Source organism: Mixophyes fleayi, chromosome 1 (assembly GCF_038048845.1).
Source record: "Mixophyes fleayi isolate aMixFle1 chromosome 1, aMixFle1.hap1, whole genome shotgun sequence".
Lineage (NCBI taxonomy): Eukaryota > Metazoa > Chordata > Amphibia > Anura > Limnodynastidae > Mixophyes > Mixophyes fleayi.
Window position 1 is genome coordinate 186,510,211 of NC_134402.1, and position 19,521 is coordinate 186,529,731.

The 19,521-nt window shown below is 37.1% G+C and overlaps 1 protein-coding gene across 1 annotated transcript in view; it reads right to left on the bottom strand.

The window, feature by feature from the left end:
* Nucleotides 1-19,521, bottom strand: part of LOC142146196 (fibrillin-2-like) — a 120,321-nt gene that overhangs the window by 61,799 nt on the left and 39,001 nt on the right. Inside the window, exons 5-6 of the mRNA XM_075204630.1 lie at nt 8,675-8,770; nt 5,083-5,178 (exon numbers count right to left, since the gene is read on the bottom strand). Coding sequence (XP_075060731.1) covers nt 5,083-5,178; nt 8,675-8,770 — 192 coding nt within the window. The remainder of the gene's footprint in view (nt 1-5,082; nt 5,179-8,674; nt 8,771-19,521) is intronic.

Below are 19,521 nucleotides of genomic sequence, written 5' to 3' on the forward strand. Positions count from 1 at the left end.
ATAACAGGTATCATAGCCAACATGCAGGAGATAAGTTCGCACAATTTGACAATTTGGGAGTAGACAAGAAGACAATTGGCATGAGGGCCCTGTTTTAGAGAACTTTCAATCTTATGGGGAAGGGTGAGACTGAGGCTGGGCTAATAAGGGTGGAGATAAGAGGAAGGCTGGTGGGCTTTGAAAAAAAGGTGAGTTTTTAAAGAGTGTTTGAAGCATTGAGATTGGTAGAGAAACTGATTGGACATGGGAATGTGCTCTATACATGTGGAGTGGTACAGTCTTGGAGGTGGGAGCATGAACTAAGAGTGAACTAAAATACCTCACAGTGTGCAGCTTTTATAAGGCCCTCATTTCTACCAATCTTTGCACAAGCAAAGCTTGAATTTTGTTTCTCTTCTGGTACTTCAAGAGTCTTGTTTTATATGTCTGTTTATCAACTTCAGACTTTGTCTCTCACGATTCTTCATTCTCCAACCCATTGACTTCAGATTTGTCCCTCATGATCTAAAAACCCATCAATCTTCTAAAAACCCATCAACCTCAGCTTTATCCCTCATGACCCATCCTCTCAGGACTAAGTGGCTTGACCTGCCATAATGTCTCTTATAGCTACTCTAGCCAAGTAGTTCTGTCTTGGGAGCGAGAGAGAACCACTTTAAATAAAATAGCTCCTATGTGTGTATAAGAATATTTTGATCCAGCCTTTTGGTGTATAGTCTTATTCACTGCAAAAATACAGTGCTATGATGTCACTGCAGTCTATCCTTTAGCCACCAAACCCACATTTTTATTGCTGCTCACAGAAGCTCGTACAAATGTATTTCTGGGATCAAAATAATAAAACCAAAACACAGACACACCCCCTGGATAAATATTAGCTTTCTTACATATACTATTTAAACACAGAATTATCCTTTAAATTTAAAGGGGAACACTCCTACCCATTTCACATGAGAGTATTTTAGCTGCAGATGCTGCATACCAGGGCCGGATTTACCACTAGGAAACCTAGGCAATTGCCTAGGGCCCAGCGGTCCCCAGAGGGCCCTCCCAGGGCCGGCGGTGAGACCACCCTTTAAAAATTGGCCGCTACTTATGGGCCAGTGCTATATGCTTGCCCCCTGGGCTAAAGTCTGCCAGCCAGCCCCTGAATAGGGGTATATGTTATGCTAAAAAACTATAGCGCTATGGATTTTTTCAAGGAGGGGGCCCCAAACCAGTGTCTTGCCTAGGGCCCCATGAGGTCTAAATCCAGCTCTGCTGCATACACATAAAGAAAGATAGTGAAAATAAATCCTACTTATAAACTGTATTTAGATTCAGTTTTAAATTTATATAAAAAAAATGTATAGCCCGTTTATAAGCTGATTGTCAGTTTTAGTCAATTGAATAATTTTTCCAGAATTTTTACTCTGTGTTAAAGTGTTTTTCATTTTCAAAAATGTTGGGTCATTATTGCACGCTCTTCATAATGTAGCTATTTTCTGGTCAGCCTGATTTACAAATTGTGTTTTGCTGCAACAAAATTATGTATAGGACAACAAGGTCTGAGGTCAAAGACTCACAAACCGGACAAGTATTGCAGTAGTGCGATTAAAATAGTATATAGTGAACAGGGTCAAAAAAAGGACACAAAGTAATACAAAGTACACTGTGATAAATGAGAAAAATATTAACGCAGTATCTTATCTGACACTACGCTTGGCAATCATCATGTTATATTAGAGGATATGAAAAAAGGAATTACAGAGACCTGTGTTTGCAATATCTCGGTGAGTAATATGGATCTAAAATTATGACTTGGTTATAAAAGACCAAGCTAAATCATGTTTTCCAGTGCCAGATACATTTCTGAGCCTCATAAAAAAATACATCTGGAGTTTTTTTTTGTTTTTTCGAAGTGAGACATGTCTGCGTTCTCTTGTCATGTATTTGTGTTCTGAGAAAGGTTTTGGTCTATTGAGAAGTATTTTAGGCTTATAATGCAATAGATATTTACTTGTCAATGGTTGGATGTATTTTACAACTGTGTTACAGCTGAACATTCTGTTTAAAACGGTGAAATGTTTCCAACTCCGCAATAATTGACGAATCAGATTCACTGTCTGCATATATCAGGGAACATTTGTCAGGCACACATAGACTTGGGGGCCTATTTGTGAACCTCCAAAGAGGTTTAAATTCCCCGAAAACTGCAGTTTTGGGGGGGATTACCGCTTTATCTCGGAACAAGGGTATTTATTATTAGACGATACCAGCCTCATCAATTGCAAATCCAGCCTCTATAGGTGTCTATAGGGGCTGGAGGACATGAGGACAGCAAATATGCCCTATTTATCAAACTCAGAAATTCGGAGCTAGACCTCGACAGCTAACAAGGAGGTTGGAGGGAGCCCCAGTGGGGTTTTGTAATATCTGGATTAGGGGGCAATCTGGTTTTTGTAGAAACAATACATAACCCCTAGGCGCAAAAAGAAAGGACAGACAGAAATATGCTGGTACAAAACGTGTATTACACAGAATAGTCCTGGTGGCAAGCGATCCGAGAAAGGCAGGAAAATCCAGTTATCCGAGGAAGCCTATTGGCAAAACGCGTCGGGTACATGCCTTCTTACCCCCCAGACTGTGCTGCACCTTTCACCACATCTCACCACTCAGTCTGAGGACCCATCACACCTTGCAGCTGCATGCGCATGCGCAACTTGGATATAGTCGCAGCCGTGACTTATCCGCATATTCACTACACACCCGGCAGCCGCACACTACATCGCGGGACTCCATAGGCACTATTATAGAAGGTAACACATCCCTTCTACTGGGTAAGTACCACTACCGCCTTCTTTTCTGCGGGATTTACTTTCCGGACACAGCATTTCTTCATTTCGGGATGATGGACACTCGTTCATAGTAGTGGATCATTATCAGTGAACTCGGCCGGTTCCACTGTATTATTGGGAATATGGACACTCGTTCTCAGTGTATTGTACCGGTTCAAGTGTGTCTCCACACCTCCTGAATCTCTAATCAGTGTATCAGGATCTATGGACTAAGTTTGTTTAGCCTTTCGGATCCCACACTGTTGATTTATTTATTTATCATAGAATTCTGTGCCTCCCTTTGGCGGATGCTTATAATGGACACTATCTGCATTTATCTATATTCTCCTGCCCCTCTACATACCCTGGTTTATATGTTTGGATCTCTCCATTGACATTGTTATTGCATTTCTATATATCCGTGTGCAACCATTTACCTCACCATACTGTACTTGCTGTTATATCCATTTACCTCTGTATACCTGAGGATACTCATTCCAGGTTGATATTGCCTGCACACTTGCCACCAGGACTATTCTGTGTAATACACGTTTTGCACCAGCATATTTCTGTCTGTCCTTTCTTTTTGCGCCTAGGGGTTATATATTGTTTCTACATATCTTCCGTCCAAGGGTTGGAACTTCCCTTTAGCACTACCCCTGCAGGCAGCAACCCACATACCTACACCAAGGAAATAGGGAGCGCTGACCCATCTACACTAATCTGGTTTTTGTACATCCCCATAGTGACACTAGCCCTGCGCTGATGAGCCTCGGGTTGTTTCTCACTATGGCAGGACGACCCCCACACTCACAGTCTCACTATTATACTGGTATCCAGCCTTAACTGTCTAGTGTAAGGACTTTTTGTAGATCTGGGGAATGCTGCCCTTTTTTATTAATTTTTTTCTTCAAACATCTGGATTCAGGGGATCACTTTCTTATTTAAAATTTGCAAAAATTAAAAGATTTGCTGTAATTCATGAATTTTGATCCAATATGAGAGCCAATTGTGGGGAATAGAATTTGACTAGTAAACATTTTGAGTAAACGGACGGAAACGACAGTGCTAGTACAAATATGGAATCTCTTCTCTGACAACCCTTTTACATTATCTGAGATGTGTACATCTCTACTACTCCAGAGAGACCCCTGCAGTGCCGAAGGTAATCAGCAGAAGTCCCAGCTATATGTGAGCACCTTGACACTGTTCAGTACAGCAACTGGTGGGTGTTGCAGGAGATAGACCCTTACTAAAATATTCTTATAGGTAAGGGAGGGAGTTTGGTTAAATTCACTATTAAAGTATAAAACCCTCTGTGTTCAAATTAACCACATATTGGTCATAACAACTGTTCAGATCCCAGTTGGCTGCATTAGTGTTGTTAGCTGATGACATAGTGATGATCACTGACTGACTGCATTCTCAGCCAGGTATTATTGACGATAAAATTGATTTTATTTGTTATTTGCCATCTTTATTGATCAGTAGTCCCCTATACATGTGGCAATTTTCAAATCGATTTGGCCTACATTGGCCAGATTGCCTGATAAAATTGCTACATGTGGCCACCTTAAGTCCTAAGTTAATACATCCCATACCTGAATAAAAATATAGTGACTAGTTAATTAAACACATTCTATATATTTAAAAACATAGACCCTAGTTTTGTATCTTTTGTGGCACACTACTAACAACCTGAATGTAACTTAGTGTTTATAGCAATAAAATAAATTCCTTTAAATAATATTATTGGTGAATTGTTCCACTGTATTATTGGGAATATGGACACTCGTTCTCAGTAGTGACGACCACCAGTGTATTGTACCGGTTCCACTGTGTCTCCACACCTCCTGAATCTCTAATCAGTGTATCAGGATCTATGGACTAAGTTTGTGGTATGTGTGTCACTTAGTGTTAGAAAAGGCAAACATAGTAAAGACAAAGGGCTAGATTTACTAAACTGCGGGTTTGAAAAAGTGGAGATGTTGCCTATAGCAACCAATCAGATTCTAGCTATCAATTATTTAGTGCACTCTACAAAATGACAGCTATAATCTGATTGGTTGCTATAGGCAACATCTCCACTTTTTCAAACCCGCAGTTTAGTAAATATACCACAAAGTTTACTAAAACTGTGGCCTCAGGCTTTTGTATGGTCATGGAAATCGTCTACTATCTACTTATAGTTTACAGAAACAACATACATTATCCCAATACCAATCAAAATTAAAATGTATGTAGCGGTATAAAGTAGTTATCTTACCTCTTTCACATTGTGGACCAGTAAAGCCGTAAACACAAGCACATCTGTTGGGCCCGATGCACCGTCCTCCATTCTGACACCCGTTTTCACAGACCGCTTTAGGGAAAAAAGTTGAGAAGCTGTTATTATTTGTGAACAGTGCTAATCATCATCATCAAAACATACACCGAGTGGCAAAAGATAAAGTTGTTAAAATTGATATTAGATTTAGTGCAAAAATAATATGGGGATACTTCTCATTTATTTCAACTGTTTTAAATGATGAATCTCAAACTGGAAAGACTCCCCTTACTAGAAATGAATAATAGAAAGAAACCAACAAGCTATTTTAATATGTTTGTGTGGCTGGAAGCAATTTGTTTAGGGAATTCCCTTTATAAGCACTGATTCCATTCAAATACACCAAATTCATAGGAAGATACTGTTACTTCTACATAGAATATTAAATGTGTTTACAACCATGTTTTCCTAGAAACAGATAACACTACTTTTGCTTTTGAGTGATGCAAAAGTGAAAATGAGTAGTAAGTCATAGCAGCCATTCAGCAAAAAGTTTTGATTGGTACAAATTGAAATTAAAGCAAACATCTGATTGGTTGATATGGGTTACCGCACTTTGAGCCATCTTAGTCTGTAATGAGTTTGATCATTCTGCTTCCCTAGGCGGCACCTGAAATAGTAGTCTTACAAATATTACTCGAAATTTGTTCAAAAATAGTGTAATGCTAGATACTTAGATTGTAGTGTGTAGATCACACAATCACATAACAAGGTAGAGACCTCAAATGTAGACTTTTGCAGAATCAGTTAAAATTAACTCCCTATTTTTCTCTACACAGCAAAACCTCATTGTAGACACCCCCTGATCTTGATAAATCCAGGGAGAACTGTGAGATGGCACTGTCATAGTGCAATGTAAGTGGGTTTCTGTCAATTCAAAACACATAAAAAACTAATGTATTCCACACATATATTCAGGGATAGTATCTGGATATATTTAAGCCTGTGGAACGCTGCAGTAAATCAGTGCATTTAATGGATATGGGTGATTTTAGTAGACTTAAAAAGATGAGGACATTTTTTTTTTAAATCGAATGTTTGATTACTCAAAACTAAAATGCAGTTGAAGCAGAGTGATTATATAAGTTTACATGTGCAAGTACTGACTTATCACATAGCCATTTTGTCAAGCAACACTAGAAAATGTCCTAATCTGTCTGAATGTGGGAAATCAAACATTTTTGGAGAGTTTATGGTCATGGGAAATTGGTATGGAAATTTTCCCAGCCCTTCCCACTCTCTGGTCATGAGAATTTTCTCTCTTTCCTATTATTTTGTGGTACTTTCTAACAAATGGTTTCCTTTCTATAAGGATTCCAAGCTTGACAACACCCCAAATAAGATGCCAAGATGAACCTAGAAAAGTGCAGTGAATAAAACAGACTTGGAGACCATGATAGCATGAGGATGCAGACTAATTAGATATCTGATATTGGCTGTCACCCATAGCCTCAAGGGCCAAGTTCAATCCCCATAGCATCATATGTCTAGCCAAGGGCAGGATGTAAACAAATATTATGGTATAAAAACACACTAAACACACTAAATTATGCTATATATATCAAGAAGTTTTGTTAAGTCAGTATGTCAGTTTATTTAAGCTTTCACTTTATAGAAATATGCCATAGAAATATGAGACATATATAATGAGTTCTAAGGAATGTGAAGTGATCCATGGGCCTGGAAACAGGTGTATAAACAATGAAACTATGAGCTACATATGTACATTATTTCATACCTTAAACATATGTTTATTGTCCAGGTGCTAAACTTCCTACTTCTAAGGGGCAGATTCTATTCCCCGCGTTGCTCTAAAGAACAATGTGGTGCGCACATCATTACCATTACTATGGTAATAGATACAAATTTTTACCATTAGTATACACATAATGGTACACCAATCTCCCAAATTAATTTCTTTTGAGAAATGATTCTTCCGTTCCTTTGGGGGTCTGAATTGTGTTGCCCCAGATATATGGAGTCTACAACACAAAGTCATTACAGGTCTGCATTTTGTCATCACTAGAAATCTGCTGTCTGCATTGTAAACCCAGAAGAGTTTAGGAGGTTTGCATTGTAAAGCCACCAAAGATTAGGTGTCTGTATTATTATGTATTTATGGACAGCTTAATAGAGCATTGTCATTGTCGAGCCATACCGTGTCGTTCTTGCTGTAATTGCGGTCTCACTTTATAAATCATGCTACATGGATGGCTGTATCTTTTTGATGAACTGTTTATTGACTTTTTGATTGACGCTATCATTAGTATGTCACTGCGTGTGGCGAAAAACTGGGTACCTATATGTATCTTGTAAAGTAATGGTATAATCCTTGGGCCACATTAACAGATTAATCATATCATGTAGTCAATCAAAGAATTTACATAAAAAAATCATAACTCGAACAAAATAAACACAGTAATGCTACTAAAAAGGGCTAGAAAAGCGGGCCCTGCCATCAGCAAACCATAAAATCAATGTTGTGATAAAGGTTTAAGAAAGCATTATAGTGCTGAACCTGTTGGTTAGGCTAATTAACTACATGTGAAAGATGTATTTGTAACAACACATTTAAAAACATGGGCTATAATGTAATTTGCCAGAACTGCCACACATGCAGTCATATCAATGGGTGTGGGCTACCAAAACCAGCATGATCCAGTAATGATCTGTGCAGATGTTATTATGCATTAAGGGAAATAAATGTATTGGGAATAATGTATGCCTATATTACCAAAGTGAACCCCCATGTTATAGGTGTATAATGAGTGGTATCTATACAAACAGTCAGTTTTAAGATGACCCCTTTACTTGTATATTAGACATCAGTATTGAAATTTTTTATTATTGTTATGGATATAAGAATGCATGTTAGATATATGTGACAGCATGTATGGGTCACAGAACTCTTGAGTTACTTAATTACCTATAATTTACAGTACGGAGTACATTGTCCATTATATATTTCCCTTTAAATATGTAATTGTGCAGATTATATATTTCCCTTTAAATATGTAATTGTGCAGAGCCAGCAGCAGTACAGATGAGAACAAATATGAGGAGAGTGAGAACAAAGAATGATAGCAATGGAGCAGCACTTCTGCCTCACAGCACTGGGGTCATGAGTTTAATTCCCGACCATGTGTGGAGTTTGTATGTTCTCCCTGTGTTTGCGTGGGTTTCCTCTGGGTGCTCCTGTTTCCTCCCACATTCCAAAAACATACTAGTAGGTTAATTAGCTGCTATCAAAATTGACCCTAGTGTCTCTTTCTGTGTGTGTGTATGTTAGGGAATTTAGACTGTAAACTCCAATGGGGCAGGGACTGATGTGAAGGAATTCTCTGTACAGTGCTGCGGAATTAGTGGCGCTATATAAATAAATGGTGATGATGAATGGAAGGAAATGTAAAAGTATGGTTAGTAATAAAGCAATGTGAGTACATGGCTATATTAGGTTTTTTTACATTTTTTTTCTTCATAAAGCTGTTTTTTTAATATTACTTATAGATATGGTTAATAAATATATACTTACGTTGTCCACAGTGAGTTCCAGTGTATCCCTTCTGACAGGAACATGAATCATCATTGCAGGTTCCCCCATTCATGCACCGCACATTACAATTCATAACTGAGGGAAAAAAAGTATTGTATGGAACATTAGTGGAAGAGTATATAGTTTATTGGTATAACTAGTCATAAAATTAACTTATATTTGATTTATAAGAGGATATGGTCAAAGTGATGCATTCTACAATTATGGATGTTCTGTGATATATTTATTTGTAGAGTAAAAACATGGAGCATGTATTTCTGCTAAAAAGCAAATGATTTAAGGGAGACTAAATGGACGTGAAAAGACTGATTAGTCAGTATGTCCTTGATTAAAATATATTAATGTGCAAGGACCTCTCACTCTGAAATAAGCAGATTACAGTAATAGTAGAAACCTACCGATAAATAGGCTAGTGGTTTGGAATTGACAAGTAAGGAAATAATTTTACTATATGATAGGTATTCCAGGTTTTTCACATTACAACACATTTTATCTTGTAAACAGCACAGTGCCCTAACATTACTTTTGCAGAGCATGTGTCAGTGCTTTTGAATAAAAGCTCCAAGTCTAAGATGAATGTTCCACTCTTCTGGGGTCGAGAGACAGCCAACACACAGGGGGTATACACAGCTGAATTCCATTATGTTAGCAGTTACCAAGAAGTAATAGGATTTGTCCTTGACCCCAAGAACATACTGGAGCAGGCGAAGAGAGCCGTAAAGATCCATGGCAGCTTGTGGCCCCCAGCAGAGTATGTAGATAAAAGATGCACTCTCTGAAGCACATAATGATTTTATTTGCTGTAGATGGGTTTGACTTTCTCTGAAATAGGAGGTCAAGAATTCCTACATGGAATGACTTTAAGAGATTACAGTCAAATTACACATGTGTCTTATAGCAGTGTTCCCCATTTGCCTGTCCAGATGCCCCTTCACAGATCATGGCTTTCAAATTGAGAGGTGTATTACTGTACTTCACACATTTTTTTTCAGTAAATTATTACAGTCTGTGTACTTTTATTGCATTTTCAGTCATTTGAAGCATTATTTTATGATACTTTGTATAATTATGTTTAGAGTTTACATTTGTTTTTTTATGCTGTTTTATTTTAGTTTAGTTGTATTTAATAAACTCATAAATCGAGACTACATAATAACCTGCACATTTTCATTGTGGATTTATTATTCACATTTTTATTTTGAATAGCATATTGAAGCTATTAAATAACTGAACATGAAATGTTAAATATAATTTCAAACAATCAGTTTTATCATGCACAAGTTTCATAATGCAGTTAGTGAAGACTTTTGATTGGTTACTTGCTACAGTGAGTGTCTTTTGAGATCTATCATGCAAATAAGCATCTCTGTTACAGGAAGTATCCAATCTGACAAGATCATTTATATGATGGATCAAGTACTGAGGCAAAATTCCCTGAATACAGACTGTATTAATTCTTTGTAGCCCATCATGCATGCTTACCAACCGTCCTGATTTAGGTGGACAGTCCTGATTTGAGGACTCTGTCCCGCTATCCCGATCAGAATAGCGTGGTATGGTAGAGCAGTGGTGAATGGGTGCCGCGTGCACTGGTGCACATGACAGTGGAGTTGTTTGGAGGGGATATGAGGTCAGCACAGGGCAGCTTAGCAATACGAAAGCTCTATTCTTGCCCCCAGGATGGTCACGCCCCTAGGAGTTGTGGCTACTCCCCATCATGACATGTCCATGCCCCCATTGTGATTGGCCACACCCCCTGTCCCAATGCCGGATTCCCAAATGTTGGAAGGTATGTATCATATTTAGTCCTTTCTCAATGAGAAATTAGGTAGATTTTTAAATTGGCAATGGCTTTCAAGGCAAGTTTTGCCTTGAAAGTCATTAAATTTCCCCTGCAAAGTCGCCGAATATCCGCAACTGTAGAATCCACTGGTTAATACATTTACCCCCAGGACTGCTATTGACAAACAATGTCGTTTTTCTGGAGTTGAATCAATAGATCAAATCCATTATGTTTGATGTGTCTGCATCACTGAACCAGTGTACTGCAATATACAAATGTATAATTATTATTTTGGGCGCATAAACGCTGCATCCATGTGGAGCCTTATATGTAACACTGTAGCGTAAAATTTACTTTTTCTGCATCAAATATGTTTGGAATTTACTGCACATGATATAGTTTTATGAATGTTTTTCATCCTGCTGGTATCACTAAAACTTAAAAGGTTTTGAGTATATACACACAGGTGTTTTTCATCTATGCATGCTGTAATTATATGTCCTATCTACTATATAAATGCCTAGTGGCGTGTGTGAAAAAAAAACAAACAAGCTGTAGCGCCACCTGCTGGACAGAGTTATACACTGACCTATATATTTCTTGAAGGAGAAGTGACAGTTGGGAGTGGTTGGTGGTTGCCAGGGGTGACAGTGGGGAGTTTTTAACACCTTAAGTAGCTTGATGAAGGATGTGGCGATGAAGATGAAGGATGAGGTGATGGAGAAAAATGATGAGGTGGTGACATGTGGACAAAACCACGTTAAAAAAGGGCGCTTGCGTCGGGAAGTAACGCTCTTCCTCTGAGGAGGCCTGGGCTAGGCCCAAATGCATGACAAGAACCTTTTTAACACCTTAAGTAGCTTGATTTGACTAGAATGCATGAGTATCATGCACGGGTTAACTTGTATTATATATACCTTCTCTCTCCAGAGATGGCAACATACCCAAAAACAAATCAATTACACTACTCTATTTGTCTAAAAGTGTGGAATTGATGTATCATATGATTCAAGATTTAGTACGCACACTATTAAATTGCAATATATACAAATGCCTCTTTAATTGAAATAAATAATATACCTAAAATAACTGAAGTTCTTATAAACTGATAAATAGGTGCTGAACGCTATGTTCAGCTCAGCTCAGCTCAGTGATGGACTTGCAGTCTCCTAGCTAACATAAACAAGATCAGTTCACAGAGCTACCTACTTACAAATGCAGAGGAAAAGAAAGGCTCACACAGTTTAAATATTCCACATTAAAACAATGCATTCATTTTCACAAGTAACAAATTAATATAACCAAGAGAGTAGAAACCTTCCAAAGAAACCAGTTAAAATGATGATCTGTTTAAAAGTTTTTTTGGCCTTTTGTCTGGGACAGATCCTTTAAAATTCATGGTTTGATTACATTATCCTTTGTAATACAATACATGAATGTCACAGCTGTTTGTTTATGCAGTGGGTTGATCTGGATGTTTTATGTGGCGACTAAACTAACAGATTTTATGCTTTTCATTTTAGTGTGGGATTTTTTGTGCTGTGAGAGCCTGAGAACATTTCATCATAGGGTAAACAGCATTGTTTACTGTTTCATGTTTGTTTTCTATTTACAAAAGCCGTATTTGGCACATGGGCTACTCAAAAAGGATAAAAAAATGGAATCAATAGCACATTACTCAGAACCCAAACTTTTGCCTTGACTTCAGATAACTATTATAACTGCTAACAGGCCCAGATTCAAATATTGTGCCCCATTGTAATCCCAGTACATCCCATTTGTATATCAAACATATCTGTATTTTGATATACAGATACATACAGCATATATTTAGCACAAACTTATGAATACATAAAAATAAGATAAGAGCATCCTGCCTGGGGTTGGGGGAGAGGACAGCATAGCAGCGAGGGGCCCTGCAGGTAAGTCACCCTGCCCCCTTCAGAGCTGAGAGAGTAGTCACTACCGGTGCATGCCATTCTCTCCACCTCTCCCAAATGTACAGTCTGTGTTAGCAATGATCCTACTCCTCCCTCACTTGGTAACACTTACTGAGTGCTGCTTGTAATGATCAACACAGTTGGAACACATTGAATATATTTTGAAGTTAAAATTAATGCCATCATTGTTAATTCCTAAAGCTTGCTGTTTGGGATCTAGGTGTAGCTGCACCAGTACCCCTGTCCCTGCCACCGCCATATTCCTAGTCAAGTTCTTGGAATGAACTTGAACATGAAGTTTTATGCTCCTGGCCCATGGGTGAAACTGGTTCACCTTCTGGGAGTGAAAGAATGTCCTTCTGGTCATCTGATCATCTCCTGAGTCAATGTCACCCACATAAGGTCTGAAGGTTAGATTTTGACAGGATGATCTTAGTTGAATGCTTCAGATACAAACAATGATGTTTGTGTACTTTTTTTTTAATTTTATGTATATTTAACCTTTGTAGGAGCATAGTGTTGACTACAAAATTGCTAGTTGTAAATTCTATAAGATGTCTTCTTTCAGAATACTACGGTTATTGGGGCTGCAATGAATTTTAGAGCTTGTAATTCAGGTTTTCTTGGTGTATACAAAAATGTGAAAACTGGCAGAGAAACGGTTAAAGGGGATATTAGAATGAGTACAAAGCGTGAAGGAATACTGTATTTCACAACTAGGAACTCCCAAGGTCAATTGTCAGTGGAAAAAGTACATAAGGTTTGTAAGGATAAAAAAAAAAAAGATCCCAAGGGTTTGAGAACAGGTTGTTGGTTCAGCTGCAGCTCAATACTTTCGCTAGGACTAAAATAATGTATTTCTTTTTTTATGTTCCAAAAAATACATATATATTAAAAAAAAGTTGGATGGTGTAGGTGGAAACATTCTGAGCCAAACCTTTCTTGAATCATTGTGAATACATCCAGCAATCACAGTGCTTTAACCCATCTAATACTGACAGCAGATTGAACAGAAATTAGAACCTAGTGTAAATTACTAGTGATGAAAAGCCATCAAAATAAGACACAATTTGCTAGGACATTGCTGAATTGAAAGTTACAATTGCAAGTTGAAATGTGATTGATTGTGCTTGATTTGATTTGGGTGAAATGTATTTTTAACCATCAAAGCCAATTGGTCAATCCAGTAAATACTATATATAATATAATAGAATACAATATAACATAAAATAATATAATATAGATATAATGTAATAATAGCAGGTGCTGATGGAAAGAGCACAAATGGTGTTCTTTTCACACAGGATTTCATCTTTCTATGAAAGGTCTTTTATACTAGAGAAAAATTATTGCTTCAGAGCAAATGTAAAGGGTTCAGTGTTTATTTGAAGTTGGTCCATTGTGTATCCTAATTTACACTAATTTCTTTTAAAATCCAAAACAATAGTCATTCTGCTCAAATGCAATCCCAAAGGTTTAATAATCCTTAAGATTCAAATGAATCCGAACAAAATCCTGGGTTTGGTTGTAACCCTAGCATAGTATCTTATACTATTACATACATAAATTGTTATGCATTCAGTTAATCTGATAATATAAGATACATAGGGTTGCTCTGCTAAAGTAGAGTTTTTATTATACATGATAGTTATATGGACTGCACTATATGTGCATAGTCCATACCAGATGAGTACTATAGTTATGTATTTAGTTATAATTTACCCAAAGAACTTGTGAAGTCAATATAATAAGCTCTTCGTTATTTAATCTCAGTGTTGTTAGTATAATCTTGACGGAAAGTGAAGGGATATTGCAATGATCTTGGAGAGATTTTCCTGTTTCTTGCCACTGCATGGAGTATAAGGCTTGCTGGATGTAATATAATCTAAATCAGTGGTCGAAATGGAAATTTAGAAGTAGTGGCCTGTTAAATGGAAGTGAATGGAAGTTGACAGTTTAGCAATGAATGCAGTAGGAAAAGTGACGGTTTGGCCTACCACCGTATACTAGTCCACTTTGACCACTGATCTAGAGTGGATAATAAATAATTATGAGTGTTTCAGTGAGTGGTCAAGCATCAGGTTCACACTGAATGAAAGCCCATGACAAGAGCCCATTGTAGCTTTAATTCACCACTGGTTGCAGTTCACCAACAGCTGGAGAGTCACAGCAGGGGGTAAGCACAGGATTTTGGCAGAGGGGATTCCATTTTCGCATTTCACGAACATATTTATAAGCCGTGTATATACATAAACTCAGAATACTCCATACATTATATATAACAAACATTATATATACATCCTGCTCTGGAGAAGACTACACCTCACACTGTTCTGTGAATAAGAACCAATGTACAGTTTATTTTCCTTATTTTAAGCAGTAAATCTTCTATTAAAGAGGGATTCTGACACCTAAGCAAGGCCTATTTTAAGCGTCATGTATTGTAACATTGAAATGTCAGAGGCAGCAGATAAAACCTGCTAGTTATACCAACTATGTACTTACTTTCAAAATGTTTTATTAAACTCACTATATGTCAGAATTTTCTACATTAGACATTTTATTAACGCAGTCAAGTTATGAATCTATTTACCAATCTATTTACAGTATTACAATTCCCAAGATAATGACCTTGAAGTCCAGATATGGATAAATAACATACATGATATTACATGACTGATGTGCCCCAGCGGCACAAATGTATTGCCAATGTATTATTATTATTATTATTATTAATATAAAATATATATATTATTATTATTTGTCGTGTGTTTAAGGCAGTCAGAAGAGATCCTTTGACATTTTGCTTATTTTTCTTTTGTGATCTTAAGGTCCTTTACTTTGCTTAACTGTGCCACAATTCAGTAATCAAATGTCTGCCTTGTATAGGCACACTGGATGGTGGGATATAGGAGGGGATGGTGGGGATATAGAATAGACATTCTGTAAGCATAATAACCTATTCAGATGCTGGAGTTTGGACTCAGGAACTTGTGTTCCTTACTATGCACATTTGAGCAGAAGTCTTCTTTATAGCAACCACTCCTTTCCAGTGAGTATTGTATGCACCTACTAGGGATGCCTGGGATGCCTGATGTGCCTGACAGGATGTACAGTGCATAGAAACCACTGAAATGAAGACTCCCATTCACGCATTGCATTCCTGGGTAAATGAATCTTGCAGCTTAGTATCACGACAGAAACCATGAACCATGTGCACTCTGACAGTACTATGTCTATTGGTTGAATGAAGCTTAGTAGGCACAAAGACAGTAAACAAGACCCATAACAGCTCCATCTAAAATGATCCCCATGAGTATAAAATAATACTGCACATTTAGAATATATATTTAACACTACAAAAAATTGGGAAGGGACATACTGCTATTTTGGTATCATCTGGTTTTATTGGATGGAAGTCTATTGTTTCCAAAAGACGATGGGCCTGAGTCATTAAGGCAAAAAATGGGTAAATGTTCTCTGGGACAAACCATGTTACAATACAAGTCGTGCAAAATAGTTTATTATTTTGTGCATAACTTAAATACTGGCTGTTTTTTCATCTAGCACACAAATACTTGATAGCTTTATTACTACACTGAAATTTAAAGTTGATCTAGGACATGCCCTACCCCAACTATAAATCTGTCACTACATTTTAAATTTACCTCCCCCTCCAATGCAACATGGTTTTGCCCAGGTGCAAATGTTACTCCTTTTTTATTGTTTGCTCTCCTTAATGACTCAGGCCCGATGAGCATATAATTTCGAACTTTTCTACCCATATAGAAATGACGTCAAAGAGGAGATTTTGAATCATTGCTTTCTACATGAGTAAATATACCCATTTATCTGGCTCACGCTAACAGAATACAGAAACCCTAAATTAACAACAACTTGTATCTAGGAGTGAAAAGAGGGTAGAAAAATAATCAATTTAGATTTCCCAACTGCCCAACTGTATACGTCCAAACAGTTAAATTATTTTGTTGTTATCTCACCAAGAGTTCCAAGCTCTCAACTGTGCAGTGTTGTTTTATCTCTTCCAACCCTGGCAGCATAGGCTTTTATTTATTTATATAGTTATTTTAAGCTAAGCTGTTCAGACTTAAAATGTAACATACTAACAGAAATTGACTCATATGTCTGCATGGCCTCTTTATTTCATATGCAGAATATAAAAGCCCAATTCTATACTTTACCTCAGAATTCCTTTCTTTCCTTCTCTAAACAATGTTAGTAACCCAATGCCGAGTTGCTATGTTCTTACATAAATACTGAGTTACTATGACTGTACGTGGCAAAACTCACTGGAACACCTATTGAAACGATTGCATACTTAGGTTATTGAGGATTACTGCCCACTAATTTTCTCTGCTCAAGTGATGAATATAATTCTTCCTATACTAGTTATGGTCTGCCCTCAAAACAAAAAATTACTCATTTGTCAAAAAAGTATATTAAGTAAAGAGCAAAAATTTCAAAAGTATAGAAATTTAAAAGAGCAGGATAAACTAGTATGTTGTTACAACAAATTACAGATCAAGGCTGCATAAAGTTGGATTAATGATTGGTAATATACTGCATACTGTCAAATACCTTATTATTACCAGATGATTTGTAGTAATTATTCTACTAAATATAAGAAAGTTAGTGATATATACAATTCTCAATACAGTTATCTTATTGAGTCGAATTTTGGTGTCATCATTAGTATCAGAATGTTCTGATGATGTTGTCCATTCACACCAAAACCTTAACTCTATAAAATAATTGCATTAACAATGTTGTGCAGCACTATTTTACTGATATTGTGTCTTATTGAGTTCAGTTTGGACGTTGGGATGCAGGCTTAAATGTTTTGATCAAAATATGAACTAATACCTCTTGTTTGCATTTTACTAGATACACACAAACATCCAGTGTTAAGGATAAACACTGACAACAACTGCCTTTTGTTTTTATATATATATATATATATATATATATATATATATATATATATATATATATAGGCATTTATATTACATTTATAATATGGGATATACCAAGCGTAGGCTTTTTTTCTCTGTTTTTATCTTGAGTTTAGATGGAAGTCTGTGACTGCGCTCAAATTAGTGGTTGTTGATAGTGTGTACTTGGCCTTCATACATTAGTGTATTTTGACTGTCACACCTGTAATTGCTGAGAAATAAAACCTTGAATGTTGCTAACCGTGAATACCTGGACTTGTGCAGCCTTGCAGTAGAAATACAGATTCCTTATGAACAAAGTAACAACTCTGAAAATGCAAAAAGGCAATATACTGTGAAGGTCAATTCCATCATTAACGTCCTAACATGTTCCTTTATCTAACACTTTTAATTTCTGGCTCACTTCCACGACATGTCCGTAGAATAATAGTTTCTATATCCTATTAAGTGGTCAGTGCATGCCTTACAAAGTCTTTCTATAAAGTGGAGTCTAGTCTACACCTCACTAGCGGTTTGCAAGTAACACCACAAAATAGATGCCTATGGATTTCAAATCACCAGAAACGACTGGCAAAGTTATGGAGACCTTCACATAAACAATTGGCTATTTCTTACATTTTGTACAGAGTAAGTTCTTCCAATCTAAGAAGCTAGTGATTTCCCCCCAGATATCCAAGAAATACAAATTATGTAAATCTCTCCTGCTTTACTTTCTAACATTCCTGATATTGCATGGGGGACCCTTTTTTCTGGATACTGCCTATAAAGCACACACTGCATTTCCTGGAGACTCTTATTGCCCAACGCCAAAAGAAACACTCATTTAATTAGTAAAGTCTGGAGATAAAACTAGGACTGAGAGAGAAAATACAGGTTTCACTAAACAGGATTTAATTAAAAGCCTTTAGCTACTGCAAGAAAGAATAAAAAAATGAAGCCATTTGTCATCAAGGGAAGGAAGTATCTGAAAATGAACTTCTTTCAGAACCTAACAATGACATTCTGAAATTCCACAATATATTTTCCTGAGTTTTTTGATTATTTAACTAAAATATGTCATTGTGGAGTTTTGTGTTAAAAAATTTCCTGCATTCAGAGGATCCATTTGCCTGGTGATGAAAACAGTAGTTGGTAGAGGAGACAAAGGGGGACAATTACCCTCTGGGCCATTTTTGCCTATATATATGAGAACCAGCACTGTTATAAGGACAGGATATCTACTTTGCTGCTACTAGTGCAGCCATGGAAAAATATGAAAGAATATGTATATGCAGGGGCTGGCTGGCAAATTTTAGTCCGGGGGGCAAGACTCGACTCAGCAGTCTATTAGGAACATTTTAAAGGAAAAAAAAAGGTAGTCCACTATGGGTCCCCTGCCACCCAGCCCAGCCAGCCCCTGTGTATGTGGCTGTGTGGCTGCTTACTTGGTCTTACCAGCCAATGTCAGATATTGTCATATAACAGATTTTCTCATAAGGCTATAGAAAATATACTTGTAATAGTGATTATTCTGTAGAGAGATGTGGACATGCTACCTCTGCATACCCTTGCCTAATCAAATTATCACTTTATTGTAAACTTTGTGAGGCGGTGTTGCTAATACATGGGACATTTACTGCTTGCTAGCTGGTTGTTTTATAACTCACTACCAATTCAAGTTGAAGTTTATTTCAATATGTTAAAATATTAGCTCATTATATAATGATTAGAGATGTTCACTGACCACCTTGTTTTGGTTTTGGATCTGGATTAACTGGAAAACTTTGTGTTTTGGTTTAGGCAAAACCGCCCTCGCGTGTTTTGGTTTTGGATCCCTATTTTGTTTTCAAAAATCCCTATTTTTTGGGCTAAAATCACATAATTTGACTCGTTTTGTTCCTACAATATTATTAACCTCTATAACATTAATTTCCAGTCAATTTTTTTCAAGTGACAAGAACACTGCTACCCCTCCGGTTTCTGTATGAGCAATGGCACTGAGCAATGGCACTGGAGACTGGAGAGGGACAAGAACACTGCTACCCCGTTTCTGTATGAGCAATGGTGCTGGATCTCCTGGGGAGGGTGGTACGTATGGAATCCAAAACCCGCGAGATCCGACAATGCAGCAATGATGTTTTGCCTCAATTC